At 43.0% G+C, this 14,853-nt stretch overlaps 5 protein-coding genes across 5 annotated transcripts; 3 read left to right on the plus strand and 2 right to left on the minus strand.

The window, feature by feature from the left end:
* Positions 1–998: 998 nt before the first annotated feature.
* Positions 999–4,438, plus strand: IL334_003314 (uncharacterized protein; the record flags this gene model as incomplete). The annotated part of the gene is made up of 6 exons (XM_062935048.1): positions 999–1,026; positions 1,085–1,225; positions 1,324–1,423; positions 1,482–1,602; positions 1,670–4,289; positions 4,350–4,438. The coding sequence occupies 6 exons, from the start codon at positions 999–1,001 to the stop codon at positions 4,436–4,438; spliced, it is 3,099 nt and encodes a 1,032-aa protein (XP_062791099.1).
* A 405-nt stretch (positions 4,439–4,843) lies between these two features.
* IL334_003315 (uncharacterized protein) lies at positions 4,844–7,041 on the plus strand (the record flags this gene model as incomplete). Its single annotated transcript, XM_062935049.1, has 5 exons — positions 4,844–5,738; positions 5,858–5,989; positions 6,212–6,772; positions 6,843–6,865; positions 6,931–7,041. The coding sequence occupies 5 exons, from the start codon at positions 4,844–4,846 to the stop codon at positions 7,039–7,041; spliced, it is 1,722 nt and encodes a 573-aa protein (XP_062791100.1).
* A 421-nt stretch (positions 7,042–7,462) lies between these two features.
* Positions 7,463–9,868, minus strand: IL334_003316 (uncharacterized protein; the record flags this gene model as incomplete). The annotated part of the gene is made up of 8 exons (XM_062935050.1): positions 7,463–7,638; positions 7,840–8,017; positions 8,071–8,214; positions 8,262–8,378; positions 8,428–8,664; positions 8,722–9,081; positions 9,125–9,550; positions 9,665–9,868. 8 exons carry the CDS (start codon positions 9,866–9,868, stop codon positions 7,463–7,465), a joined length of 1,842 nt encoding a protein of 613 aa, XP_062791101.1.
* A 508-nt stretch (positions 9,869–10,376) lies between these two features.
* On the plus strand, positions 10,377–12,724 carry IL334_003317 (uncharacterized protein; the record flags this gene model as incomplete). Its single annotated transcript, XM_062935051.1, has 16 exons — positions 10,377–10,465; positions 10,537–10,554; positions 10,623–10,785; positions 10,894–11,094; positions 11,157–11,274; positions 11,339–11,494; positions 11,559–11,731; positions 11,786–11,801; positions 11,854–11,895; positions 11,946–11,987; positions 12,042–12,187; positions 12,243–12,254; positions 12,309–12,384; positions 12,438–12,518; positions 12,566–12,612; positions 12,668–12,724. 16 exons carry the CDS (start codon positions 10,377–10,379, stop codon positions 12,722–12,724), a joined length of 1,437 nt encoding a protein of 478 aa, XP_062791102.1.
* Positions 12,725–12,879: 155 nt separating this feature from the next.
* Positions 12,880–14,810, minus strand: IL334_003318 (uncharacterized protein; the record flags this gene model as incomplete). Its single annotated transcript, XM_062935052.1, has 3 exons — positions 12,880–14,089; positions 14,192–14,325; positions 14,493–14,810. The coding sequence occupies 3 exons, from the start codon at positions 14,808–14,810 to the stop codon at positions 12,880–12,882; spliced, it is 1,662 nt and encodes a 553-aa protein (XP_062791103.1).
* Between the last annotated feature and the right edge of the window lie 43 nt (positions 14,811–14,853).

Genomic DNA, 14,853 nt, shown 5'->3' on the forward strand with positions numbered 1-14,853 from the left:
CGCTGAATGATCTAGGAGATAAGTCTTTCTGAGCTCCTTTTCTCACAGAATTGCCAAGAGTGTATAGCTCACAATGAAGTCATCAATCCCTCTTTCTTGTAATGAAAGCGCCAATATATCCCGCCTGGACTACGGGAACACATGCTTCAGTGGACTAACCAGAGCATGATAGGCTCAGTCACTTACCCAGCTCCTATAACCACTGTCTTAAGGTGATCTCAACATATTTCTGACGTTTTTGCGGATCAACGTTGAAGTGGAACGGCGATCAAACAATCAGACGCTACTTCAGCGTACATGAGTGAGTTAGTCCACCCAGCCTTGCTTGTATTTTCTCCCTTGGAATCAGACATTCATTGATGGTGGATGCTTACATATGGTGGTGGGGCTGATCTGTAGAATGTGTTCCTCTCTCTCACCGTTGTAAAAGCGCAAGTCAATTAACTTAGCATATCCGAATAATGATATGTAAGTAGTGGAGAATCCGTTTATGCTAGGAACCAAACAACGGGATCAAACTTTGAGGTACTGATTGGGATAAAATGAGATAAACTGATATTTTATTTATTTGTATATGCGTGGTGGTCAATGCGCGATTGATTTTCTCGCTCTATTTTTGATTTTTACCCTGAATACAAATATCCCACAAACGTTGAATGATCCTATGGAACAAAAAGTCAAAACAAATCAAAACATCTCATGAACCACATAGATCTATATCTTCTGACACTCAATCACTTCCTTCACTCACATTCATTTTGACCTCAAACAGCAGAGTAGAAACATACCGACTACATCCCTCCCATCCAACTTCGCGTAAATCAGTCCCACCGTTGCACTCACAAAAGAAGACCAAACAAGATCATCAGTAGTTCATCAAACCTCGGAAAACAAATCAACAAGCCTTCCAATCTCAACCAAGCTTTTGATAGATTCACAGTCTTATCTACCAAGTTCTTATATACGATTTTCGACCCACCTTTCATACCCTCATCAAGATGGATGCTAATGCAATCCAAATTGCGGGTAAGCAAAAGGCATCTCTTCTTTAGCTTAGCCCAACTGAACGATGATTGCGTTATAGTCCGATGTCGACCATGGCATCCCACCAAAGAAGCTCCATTCCTCGCTCAACCGACGAATCAACCTTATTTCTATGGAGACGGGAATATAGGTACATCATCAGCGAAACCAGTCGCGGCAGGAGCGTTAAGGAATGTCGTGGGTAAGTTTAGATCTCTCAGCGACATTAGCCAACAAGCAGATATACCTGCATGTTTGGATTATCAAGGCTGATTTCACCCAACCTCGAACGTCTTGCAGAGGTAATCGACAATAGAGAGCTGGATTTTGATAAACCTCAGGATCCAAATGAGAACAAAAGAGGCGCGCCGATGGTTGGAAGGAGGTACAAAAACAGGAAGTGAGATGTCACGTCCAGCAATCACATCATGAGAGTTTGCAGCTAACTTGTATACTAGATATGTTTTTGATCAAGTGTTCAGTATGGAAGCTACACAAGAACAGGTATTTGAGAAAACAGCAAAACCATTGTTGGCAGGTGTACTGGATGGATATAATGCAACTGTTTTTGCTTATGGCGTAAGTCAATTCAACATGATTTTTCTCAATTTGAAAATGCGGGCCAGTAACTGACAAGAATCCTTAGGCAACTGGGTGCGGTAAAACCCACACTATCTCAGGAACAGAGGAAGAACCAGGTATTATTGTTCGTACGATGAGGGAATTGTTCGACTTAGTGGAAGATACCAAATTAAAATACGAAACATACTTCCAGATGTCCATGGTGGAAATATACAACGAATCCATTAGAGATCTTCTGAGTGAGGACTATCCAGCATGTCCACTTGGAGGTCTGAAATTATTAGAGAACGAAAAAGAACGAGTGAAAGTTGCCAATGTAACCCACAAAACGCCTACTTCAGTAGACGAAGTCATGGAAGTAGTGATGTTAGGTAATGAAAGGAGAAGTACATCATTTACGGCACGAAACTCAACTTCCTCAAGATCGCATTTAGTTTTACAGATCAACGTCGTACGAAATGAAAAAGGATCAGAAGTTGATGTCGCCAAATCTACTGTCACTCAGTCATCCACTTCTGCAACTTTATCGATCATCGATCTTGCAGGAAGTGAGAAGGCTTCCGTAAATAGAGGTCAACGAATGAAAGAAGGAGCAAATATCAACAAATCGCTTTTAGCACTGAGTGGTTGTATCTCGGCGCTATGTCAACCTCCTGTCAGAGGAGTTCGTCAACATGTTCCTTACCGAGATTCCAAACTTACTCGATTACTCAAATTCTCTCTCGGCGGAAATTGCAGAACAGTAATGATAAACTGTATCTCACCTAGTTCTAAAGACATAGAAGAAACAAACAATACACTCTTATGGGCCGACAAAGCGAAGAAAGTCTCGACTAAAGTATCAAGAAATACAGCTGGAGTGGAACTTCGCACAGCTCAATGGATACAAAAAATCGTTACCCTTGAAGCCACTATCAAATCGCTCGAGGCTCAACTAGCTGCTGGACATAATGCCTCTTCTGGTATGCAACAAAGAAGGTTGAATAAAGCCAGAGTGGACGCTCAAGATGAACTAAGCAGAGTACAAAAGGAATTGGATGATCTGTTACCTGTAATACTGGATGGGTCAGAAATGGACGCTTTATGGAATGCTTCCATACTGCAAGTCGAAGCGATAGAAACTAGATTGGCCGATATAGACGTTGAAATTCAAGCCGGTCGACCTGTTGAAGATGCTCAACAGGAAAAAAATCATCTCCGTTTACTTATACAACAACAAGACCAATCGTATCGATTCAATTCTGAGATTCAAGCTGGCATCCAATATAAATCCCTCAGGAATATAACACTGAACAATCTATTGAAGAAAGCTGAAGAGAGATCATTCGATGACGATTTATCGGAAGCCAAATACGAACATCAATTGGCCCTTATGAAACATCAAGCACACGTGACTAGAAGTGTCGCAGCTGCTAAAGAAAGAGGATTGAGAGATTATATAGCTCAACAAGCCGATATGGCTACTAAATCGTCCTCCTTACTATCTCGATTTTCAATATTACTTCGAAATGAGGTGTCAGCGCTTTCTTCTGGATCATCCGACCCCAATGAGGTCATTAGAAAGCTTGAGTCACTTGTCCTAACAGTCGATACGAGCGTCGCTACCTTATTCGGCGAATCTTCGGCCACATTTTCAGTACAGCCACCTAGACTACCGGTCTCTCTTGCTGCTCCATCTCCTCGTCGACCTTCCGTCAAACAAACAACATCACCTAGACGATACATGAGGAAAGCCTCACCTAGCAAGAGTGCGGCTCTTCGGCCGAGTCTGTTTTCCACCACAACCGCTGCTTCAGCACCTATAGAAAAGAAAGGTCTTCGTTGGCGTGATGAAGCAGGGGAAGGGAAAATCGATGATAGATCAATAGCTCCTGATTGTCCGATCTTCTCCAGTCCATCTGAAGCAGGTTCTCAATCAGCGGGTAATGTGACAGCGGAGACTTCGGCAGATTGGGAGGATGTGAGAAATACGAAACCAATTTCGCCGATGATACCTCCTTCTCTTCGACCCATAGGCTCGACCTCAACGTTACCTGCGCCAACGTTACCAGCGAGTAGCAGTCCTGCTGAACTTCCAGCATGGAAACAAAATCGCTTGCTGAGAGGCTTGGCACCAGCAATTGAGCCTATATTAGAGGAATCCCCAACCAAATCACCAATTGGATTAGGTAGGCCTGGGTTGATGGGTCCTCCTGCAAGACCAACAAGACCCGGACCACTGCACGAACTTCATTCTATTCAAAGTTCCACTTCAGGACCTAGACCTTCGCTATCGACTTCAGCATCCATGTCAAACCTGCTAAGACCAACAGCGGCTTCGGCTGCAAAATCGGCGTCTGTTTTCGCAAACGTTAAGATACCCATGAGTTCCTTGACTTCTTCTAACACCGATGGGAAGGGAAATACCAATAGTCATGGTACGATGGGACCGCCAAGCAACTCGCTTCCCTCGAGAAGAGTGTCATCGATTGGTCCTGCCAGACATGATAGACCAAGACAGAGGTTATCAATGTTACCTGGATCCGGTCTAATCCCAGGTAATACATCTTCTTCCTCACATATACATAGCGGAGGAGACGCATCGTTCTCCAACTTCTTCAAGGGTCTCCCCGTACCTTCAAATGGGAACTCGAGTGTTCTATCAGGTGGTGCGAAACGTATAGGTCCAAGATCATCCATACAGCGTGAGTTGATCAACACCATCGAATAAGATCAAATTTTGACTGATGAATCTCTTGACATAGCCCCCGCATCTGGTTTACCCAGAGGTCCCAGACCCAGTTTCGCAGCCACAGCTGTAGGCGGAGATGGACCTAAACCGGTCTGGAGGTGATTGAACAGAGTCGAATATAAATGTATAATAAAGGGCAGATGGGGAATCATCATCAACAAAGGACAATATAACGACAGTTCTCTTTCATATTCTCATCTTATTGTGCATAGTCTATAATGTGTCCTTTTTTCATATCCTCTTTTGCTTCTACTGCATTCATAGGTGATTGATACGTGAGCATGATGATCTTTCCGATGTATATATAGATATCTTCACGCGACTAAAATATTGCGACGCGGAGGAAGGGATCATGTTCCGTCGGAATTGAATATGCGCTGAAATGAGATCATCGATCAAATCCATTCGATCGTCGTTGAGCGTTGGTGAAAAATCAATATACGATAGTTTGATTTCATAACTTACTCGCGATGATGAAGTTGACATGATGCTTGTTATCACTGTAACATGATACGAGCACTACAGCTTCTAAGCCAGTTCGAATATGAATGGAGCAGGTATCAACAATGCGGTGAAAGTAGTCTAAGTGCAAGGTATGGAATAAGTGCGACTTCAAACTCAACTCTAAGCTCAACTGCTAGTCGTAGGTCGAGCAGTTCCCTTGTATCAGAATCGGAATTAGAATCTTCGTGTGCATCAACCACCACCTCGGCCTCAATCTCAAAAGATCAATCAGAGATAGGTCAACAAAGAAAACAAGCAGTGCAAGAAGGCAAACGAGAAGTACAAGAAACAAATCAAGAAGTGGAAGAAAACAAAGAGAAGGATTTGATCAGGTCACCTTATTTCCCAAAACAATCGAGATTTGATCCGAATCACAACACCAATAACAAGATGAAAACTAGAAGTCAAACGTCTCCCATCCAAGTAATCTCCAGCCGGAAAGCTGAGGATCAAGTGGGAGTGAGATTACTCACTCCACCAAGTACACTAAATATCTCCACATCGAAGAGGACGAGCTGGGATGGAAAGCAAAATAAAAGAGGTCTGGAAGATATTGTCAATCATGATGAGGTCGTAAATCCCTTGACACCCGATAGTTTACCTAAAAGGAATAAAAGGATCAAGAAGGATGTTGTAGTTGAGATACCCCTCACTACACCTAGCAAAGTAGCGAAGAACAACAAAGAGGTGCAGCAGAAGAGTGGTCCTGGGGCAAAGAAGAAGAAGAAGAAAGAGAAAGGCGAAGAGATCAAGTCAAAAGCGAAAAAGGGGAGTAGGAAAGGCAAAGATAAAAACAATACAAGCGGGGCAAATCTTGGGGAAGAACGTAAAGAAGAAGTGAATGTTGTTTCAGAAAATGGAGTTAGGGAAAGTATAGGTAAAATACATCTCATACAAGGTGTGTCCATGTTACCTGTACCGTTCATTCATTCCCTTGTTCTCCCTTGTTAGTTGTGAGGAAGGAAGAATGTGCTGGATGATTCACCGAGACTGACATTCCTCCTCTTTATGACATAGAGAAACTGCGGTATAATCCTTGGAAATTACTTATAGCTACTTCACTCTTGAATAAAACATCTGGTAGAGCAGCAATACCGATACTTGAGATTCTTTTGGAAAGGTATCCTACTCCAAAAGCTTTAGCTGAAGGTGAGTAATTCTACGATTTTATGCTTCGTCGAATTTCATTCAGACCGAACAGTTATCCATGACTTTATAGTACAATGAAAGCCAAAGGGGGGCAAAAGGGAGAAGAACGACATTCCCATATGATACGACGAGATTGGAGGAGTTGATGTTCTCACATTATAAACATCCATCTACGTTGTGATTACAAGCTAATTGTTTATGTTCTTGAACCACAATCCACAGCATCCATACCTGATCTTTCAATACTCCTTTATCCACTTGGATTATACAATCAAAGAGCTTCTTCCCTCGTAAGATTCTCAAATCAATATCTTGATTGGTCTTGGCCACTATACGATGATCCTTCTTCACTTTTCAAAAACAATTTATCTCCATTGATCACTACCGACTTACCTCCCATACCAAACCTCAGAACGCCTATTGAACTCCCCATCCCATCGGAGACCTCTTCCTCTCCCTCGGTAAAGATGGGAGGTACAAAAGGAAAGGGAAAGGGAAAAGCAAAATCGGACACAGAGATGGACGTGGAGATATTCCATGGAGCAGGTAAATACGCTTCGGATAGTTTTAGGATATACAGTCATTTATTAAAAGGTAGAGGAGCCCCTGAAAAAGAAAGTGAATGGTTACGAAAGGGTGAAAGAGCGAAATCGAAAATGATCGATGATGGTTATAAATGGAATGGTGGTGTAGAAGAATTGAAGAACTGGTTATCGGATGATGATGAAGGAGTAGATGCGGTAGTAGGAGAAGAAGAAGAATGGAGGAAAGTTAGACCTTTAGGTGAGATCATCAATAGAATCGAACTGAGTATAGCTAAGGGTCTTTGATCTCTATTTGGTATTATTTACAGATAAGGAACTGAGGAGATATCTCGTAAGTTCACTTTTCCATTACTAGTATATCACCTTCACAGCTGATTCACAAGACGTTATGATCAGATTTGGAGATGGGGAATAGAAGGTATCGTCTATGATATCTATACAGGCCCAAGGATAGTCAAGGATCGAGATCGAAGGAGATTGAGCTATCTATTGAAGCAACAGGAATAGCACCCTTTGCCATCGGAAAGTTTACGGATGATGATTGGTGCGATGCTTCAACGTTTGCGATATATGGATGAACGGATACATGACACGATATAATGAATAATACGAGATACGAGATGATAATGACTGTAATACAGTATGAATGAATATTGATAATGACAATGACAAAACGGGGTGAGAGGGGAGGTTCGAGGAGGAGTCAGTTATTCAGTTTGGCTCTACAATTACAAGCTACAACATAGGACTGATCTCGTTTGAACAGAAATCGTGCTCCTACTTTCACAAAATCATAAAAACATATATCACACAATCATATAGACAGTATTGTATCCCACCGTTGAACGAGACATTGTGACTATTCTTCTTCTTCTGCTTCTTCTTCCTGAATTGCCATAATCTTCGATCGATATGGGTCAGTAATGATTCAGCTCAAAGCGGGAGTGATGCCGAAACACCTTTGAAACATCGACAGTAATTTGTCAAGTACCACTTGATCTTCTTCATCGGCTGGACCAGGACCAGAGAAAGGCATGGTTGGATCGCCAGAAGGGGGTTGATAAGTTTTGCGATTGATGGTTTGCGCGAGCATTGATATCGCCCCTTTTGATAGATCGCCAGCAACGATTTCGGTTTATAGCACGGTAAGTATATTGTCGAAATAGTGAGTAAAAGATAATTCAGTAGAGCAAGATCAGTATTTGTTCACATCAGTAAAGGGTAGATTATCTAACCGGATGCAATATCTATTTCAACGAAATACAATCAGGTCTCACATCTGAACAGAAGGAGTCGGACACTCACGAAATAAGTCCCAGTATGCTGGACTGCCTTTTCCAGTCAGTTTGCTCATGGTAGACATAAGGGAGTAGAAAGGGCCATGTCGCGCTTTGAGGAATCTTGATGCATGCGTAGGTGGTGCCAAAGCTAGATGACACAGATTGAGGAGAGAATGCAGCTCTTGTGATGATTGAGGACGTAGCTGAGATTCTCTGTATTAACACTCCCACCTTAATGAACAGCCAAGCAGCTCACCTCTGAGACAAGTTCTGCATGCGATACATGAGTAATCGTCACGGGACGTTTACGACCACCAGTAAGTGGTCCGCCAGGCATATATGTGTTCTGGCGGGTTTGTAGAATCAACCTTGAAGCCTCGAGTGAAGCCACTTCGATATACTATCAAAAGCTGATCAATTAAGTGTAACTAACGTGGAGAAGCTTACCATATAGTCCTTGGTCCTACCGTCAAACCTGTCAAGAGGAATGTGGATGGCTTGTGCCAAATCTTCAGCCAATGTGTCCGCTGGCAGAAAGCTTTCTACGATGTTGGGGGTTAGATCCTGCGTGAATTCAGCTGTAAGTTCTGCGTTACCCAGCAAACCAGCTCACCCAGGCGATGTTATCGATTCTCATTACCACCGATTCATTACCAGAAGTGGCCGTAGCAATTGGATATCTATCGAACTGCCCGGACGATGGAGGTCCTTCAAAAGCGTCGGATGTCGGAACTTCCTTGAGCGTCTCAAAGGTTATGACCTTCTTGGTGCATGTAACACACTGAGAATGACCTTTGACCTTCGATACAGCAGAGATTGTAGATGAAAAGCAAGCCGAACAGGTAACGTCCTATTCAGGAAAACAAAATCAGCTTCAATCAACAGTATAGCGAAATGGGCAGCTTACCCCGCAAGGTAGCATTCTCTTTGCTTGGACAAAATTCACTCTGATTCCACAAGCACTACAGTTGATTACGTTGAGATCTGTCTCTTCATCTTCGGGGTGGTCTATATCAGGGGTACTGTCTGTGGAGTTTGCCCAATTGATTTCGTGGATGTTCGAACCTAGATCAAACAGTCTACCGGGAGCACTGAGACTTGAAGGGGATCGAGGCAAGGGCGTATTAGAATCGAAAGGAGAGCTAGGTGTGGACACCGAGGGGATCGCCGACAATACAGGTGATTTACTGACACGTCTTCTTACGGCAGCAGGTGTGGAAGGTGGAGTGGGTAGTAACACGGTAGCCGGTTGGTTCAACAGTGCGGCCTGTAAACGGTGTCAGGATGAGCTGCAGGTACCGTTTACTCACTAAATCTTGAACGTCGATCTGAGGACTTGGAAAAGCCGGCAAACCTTTTGGGGTTATTATAGCAGCAGCGCCGTCACTTATATCGTCTGTCCAGGAGTTTCCAGACAAAGAGCTACGATCGTCGACCACGCCGTATTCGTCAATACCTCCATACGGGTCAGAGAAATCTTGCCAGTCGATTGGCTCGCTAATGTCTGGTGAAGGCGTGAGAATTCTATCTGATCGGGAAGAGGACGGTAAGTAAGACCTGGGGGCTGGAGTAGGAGATACTGATTTGGATCGATAATGGTGTTGTCTTTTGATCGGGGATAGAGAGTTGCTGAAAGTGTTATCGCTCGAGTCACCTTCGGAAGAAGACAATTCCAAGCGTTGAAATGGGTGTTCGCCAAGGAGTAAAACCGTTGAGCCTTTCTTAGTGTAGCTGGGCTAATTTGAGCATGTCAGTGCTGAGTTAAAATCTACTAATGGATGAATGAGTGATAGAAATCGGGTCATTGCACCCAAAGAAGATGGGGACACAGGGCATACATGATCACGTACCTCCTGCTTAACGCGCTCTGGCGTCTTGATCACTGCTTCTTTCTGTTTACCTTTCTCGTTCACTGCAGTTGGAACAGGAACATCGGAGGGGCTCTTCATGATCAGATTCTCCACATTTACCTGTTTTGGAAGGGAGAATATGACTGTATGTCCTCTCCACTTTGTGAGAGGAGGTACTAAAGGTAGGGAGGGATGGACGGTCATCGTTTTCCACTCGGATATTTACCATGGAGTGATCGAAAGAGATCGTGGTGATTTCAGATTTGGCTTATAGCTCCTAGATATTCTACGATCTCTTCTATCCATGCAGAAGAGGATCAGAAGGCTGAAAGGTAAAGAAGAAGAAGATTGAAGAGAAAGAGTGAAATAAATGTAAATTTCAATTGAATGCAATCCAATTCGATGGACACTGAAAGTGGAGGTTTGTTCCGGTCAAAGGAACTTGTCACGTGGTTCCTTTGTCCCCCAGTAGTCGTTGTTCATCGGCTACCTCCGCCTTTCCCTCCTTTACCAATCCGCCGGGTACTCGCATGGTGCCACTTCCTCTACTATCGTCTGTGTTCAAGAATCATATGGGCAGATGGGTAATTTATATATCTGATCCTCATTCTTCCCATCTTGGACTGCTATAAACATCGCAGTAGTCCCCCCTTGAATATTGATATTCGCACCTTTTTCCGTTCAAACAGAAACAATCTAATTACGATCCAAGATGGCAGCCAACCCCCAATTCCTCAAGTACGTAGATGATCACCAAGAAGATTACATCAAGCGATTAGCAAAGGCAGTATCTATCGCTTCGTAAGTCATCTCACAGAATGGGTCGTATCAAGGCTTGAGCTCGTCTTTTGCTGATCATCGAACCCCAATAGTGTGTCTGGAAACTTGGCGTAAGTCGCAACCTCTATCACTATTAGTTGCATATTGCTGAACACACCGTTATTCAATCCTTTTCTAGATACGTCAAAGATGTCGAAGAGATGGGAACTTACCTCGTAGAACAACTTACTGCCCTTGGCGCCACAGTTGAGAAGAGAGCCATCGGTACCCACAAGCTTGAAGGTAAAGAAGTCGACCTTCCTCCTGTCGTTATCGGTCAGGTGGGCAATGACCCCAAGAAAGTAAGTACCACCTCGATTCACTACAGCATCAATGCATCGGAGCTACATACATCCTTTCATGTCATTCTGTTATACTATATGGCTAGCTGATTGCGCGATCTCATTCAGAAAACTCTGCTGGTGTACGGTCATTACGATGTCCAACCTGCTTTGAAGGAAGATGGATGGCTTTACCCACCTTTCGAACTTACCCCTGATCCCAAAGGTTCAGGCAAGCTCTATGGTAGAGGATCAACAGATGACAAGGGTCCCGTACTTGGATGGTTGAATGTCCTTGAAGCTCACAAAAACCTCGGTATTGAACTTCCAGTGGGTATCAAAGAAAGACAAACATGGAGGCTACCTATACTAAATTTCAACCGCTGATATAGGTCAATCTGAAAATGTGTTTCGAAGGTATGGAGGAGAATGGATCAGTGAACCTTGATAAATTCATCGAAAGTGAAAAAGATAAATTCTTTTCTGGAGTGGATTGCATGTGTATCTCAGGTGAGCTTTGTCGGGTCGCAAACTGTGTCGGGCTACAAGCTGATGTGTCATGTTTTCTGCGCAGACAATTACTGGCTTGACACTAAAACTCCTTGTCTTACTTACGGATTGAGAGGTATCAACTATTACGAAATCAAGATTAATGGTCCTGATAGAGATCTGCACTCTGGTGTATTCGGTGGTACCGTTCATGAACCTATGACCGATCTTATCTCGTTGAGTAAGCTTCCCTTCAAATTACTCTTCAGACGTCGGCTATTGAAGCTCATAACAGATCTGATCAGTGTCCAAACTCGTCACTCCTGCTGGAGAAATCCTCATTCCCGGTATCAAGGAGATGATCGCTCCTTTAACTGATGATGAAAAGGCCAAATTCGAGGCTATTCACTTCCAGATGGAGGATATACACAATGCCGTTGGTGGAGATGTCACTCTGTCAAATGATACTGTAAAGACTGTAAGTGTCGATTCAGAATAAATACTACCTACATGCTGACGACAAAGATTCCAGCTTATGGGACGAATGCGTGAGCTCAGCATTTGAATGCACCCGCGGCTTATAGCTGACAATGATCATAGGAAACCCAAGTTTGTCCTTACACGGTATCGAGGGTGCTTTCTGTAAGTACCTCGTATACAGAATGATACAGATCAGCTGATCAATGGGATAGCCGCTCCTGGTTCAAAAACCGTCATCCCTTGCGGTGTGAAGGGTATGTTGTACATCTCTGTCCTCGCCACGAGAACCATCTAATGCCTGGTGTTAGGTAAATTCTCAATCCGTCTTGTACCTAACCTCACTGTTGCCGGTGTCACCGAGCATGTTGTCAAGTTTATCAAGGAAGAATTCGCCAAACTTGGTTCAAAGAATACCTTAGATGTCTATTTAACTCATGGTGGTGAACCTTGGCTCGTAAGCAAACGTTTTTCCTATCCAAGGGATACTAGCTGATCAATGTGATGCGTAGGCTGACCCCAACGTGAGCTCGCGCGTTTTCCATCGAGTCTAAGCTTAGCTGATATGTCTGACACAGCACTATTCCTACCGAGCTGCTCACAAAGCTACCGAAGCTGTTTACGGTCAAACACCTGACTACACTCGAGAAGGAGGTATGTGATGTTGTGCGCAGTATAATCGACCATGACTTACACATGAATTGTAGGATCCATTCCCGTCACTCTTGACTTTGCCGATATTCTCGGTCTGAATGTGCTTCTTCTCCCTGTAGGAAGAGGTGATGATGGTGAGTTTGGCAAAGCGTTGGCTTGCAGGAAGCTGACTTTTCTCCAGGTGCACACTCAACCAACGAGAAAATTGATACTAGCAACTACATTAACGTGAGTTTGATGTCTTGGTTTCGAGCAGGAATGAAGCTAATATCGGACCGTGCAGGGTACCAAATTGCTCGGATCCTACATGTACGAGCTCGCGGCTATCTCAAAAGATTAGATCTTATCTTGTCTCGTTTGTTGCAGTTCTGATGGGGCATTGGCGAGAGAGGTTTGATTATAGTCACAAGTAATGCAGAAACATATGTATATAAATGCCATACAACCGATTATATTTTTACGCAGATTTGACTAAGTTGGTGAAATGCCAAACGATCATCCAAAACCAGCCAAATCCAAAGCGGAGATATACTGTGAAGTCGGTTCGTTACTTTCGTCCTCGTCATCTTCATCTTCGTCATCGTCGTCTTCATCATCATCATCATCATCATCATCATCTTCGTCTTCATAATACACATCATCGTCATCTTCGTATTCGCCAACATAAGAATTCACGTCTTCTTCTGTTCCAGCAGCAGAATCGTTACTTTCCGAAATATATTGATCGGATGAAGAGATTGTAGCTTCTCGCGATAATTTCAAAGGTGATGAATGCGTTGATGGATTTAGTCCTTGTTGTTGTTGCTGTGATTGATTTTGCTGGAAAGAAGGCAGTGTTTGTGAGTGAGGTTGTGAGACTGTATCAGGTAAAAGCCCTGACGGAGATGCTGTTCTACCTAATTTATTACTTTGTTCTTCTGCTGGATCATTGACGTTCGTGTTCGCATTGGTGGTTGGATTTGTGCTCGTCAGTGGAGTTGTATTTGTATTCGTCGTTGGATTTGTGGGATTTGAATTTGTTCCAGCTAAGATATTTGCCATCCCAGTTAAGCCATTATGTAGAGCGCCAAAAGCTTGACCTAAGATGCCATCTTCGCCAAAAGTAGGGATGGAAGGGATTGCTGTAGTCGGCAAAGGTAAAGGTGAAATCAAAGCAGATTTATCACTCCCAACTCCAGTAGCTACGGCTCTTCTAGAACTGACTCTTGTTAATCCACTAGGAGATAAAAGAGGTGAATTAGAAGGTATAGGTGGTGTAGGTAGTGGTAATACAGGAAAAGTTAATTTCATAGTAGGATGTTTCCTTATAATCAATGGATGTGGGAAAGGAAGTAATGCCGAATTGTTATTTGATGAAGATATGTTTGATGAGCTTGAATTGGTACTCGTGTTTGCATTGGAAGGATTTGATAACGTTGAATTTGAAGCTGCTGTTGATGTTGATCTATCACGTAATTTCATATTTGCACCAGGATTCTGCACGTTAGGTTGTGAAGAGATAGTAGCTGATGTCAGGGATGATTGAGATTGAGGTTGAGATGGCCATATCCAAGATGGATAAGGTGGTTGAGGTAACATGAATGCAGTATCGTTCTGTGAAGAAGAAGAGGAAGAGGAAGTACCGGCTGTGGAAGTACTAGATTGTTGAGAAAGATAACTTTGAACGAAAGGCATTAATGGTAAATCTTCATATTCCGGTTCAAACCTATATGTTGGATTGATTTTGAAACAGTCAGCGAACAATCAATCACTCAGTATATGACAAGCGACTGAAGACAAGACATCTGTCGAAGAAAAAAAACCTCACCGACAAATCTCATTCACTATACAATCCATATTCCATCCTTGTAATTTCCTCAAACAAGACACTATCAAGGTTGTATGTGATATCCCATCTATATCTGCAATGTATAATGGATATGATTTGGGATCCAGTATGATCTGTAGCGAGTTGGTGGAGAAACAACAGTATATCAGCTGTGATTTGACTGAACATTGACTTCGTACATAAAAAGCTCTTATAGCATAACTTTGTCTATCACCCTTTTACCAATTACCATAATCCTGGGACTGACCATCAAGATTACAGTTGAACTAGAAGTACTCACCTTTAATACCTCTGAAACTTCATTTTTACCCATACCTAATTTCTCTTCACTCATTTCATCCGCTTTGACCCATTTGACCTGTATGCCCCTTTTCCTTGTCCATTTCAATAGAGGATCATCTTCTTTCAATTGCTTCTTGCGAAGTACGACGAGTGTCTTCAAATTCAATCTCCTAATGAAGGACTGATTTCTGGGTAGAGGTAATGAGCCTCTGTAGAGGATTTCGGAAGTCACATGGGAAGACGAAGAGGAAAGGATAGGGGACGGAGAAGGACAAGGGGAAGCGACAATGGAGAAATGATAAGGAGGAGTAAGCATAAGCATTTGTACATGTATGTCTTCTATATCATGGTCGTTCTAC

Source organism: Kwoniella shivajii, chromosome 4 (genome assembly GCF_035658355.1).
Source record: "Kwoniella shivajii chromosome 4, complete sequence".
Classification (NCBI taxonomy): domain Eukaryota; kingdom Fungi; phylum Basidiomycota; class Tremellomycetes; order Tremellales; family Cryptococcaceae; genus Kwoniella; species Kwoniella shivajii.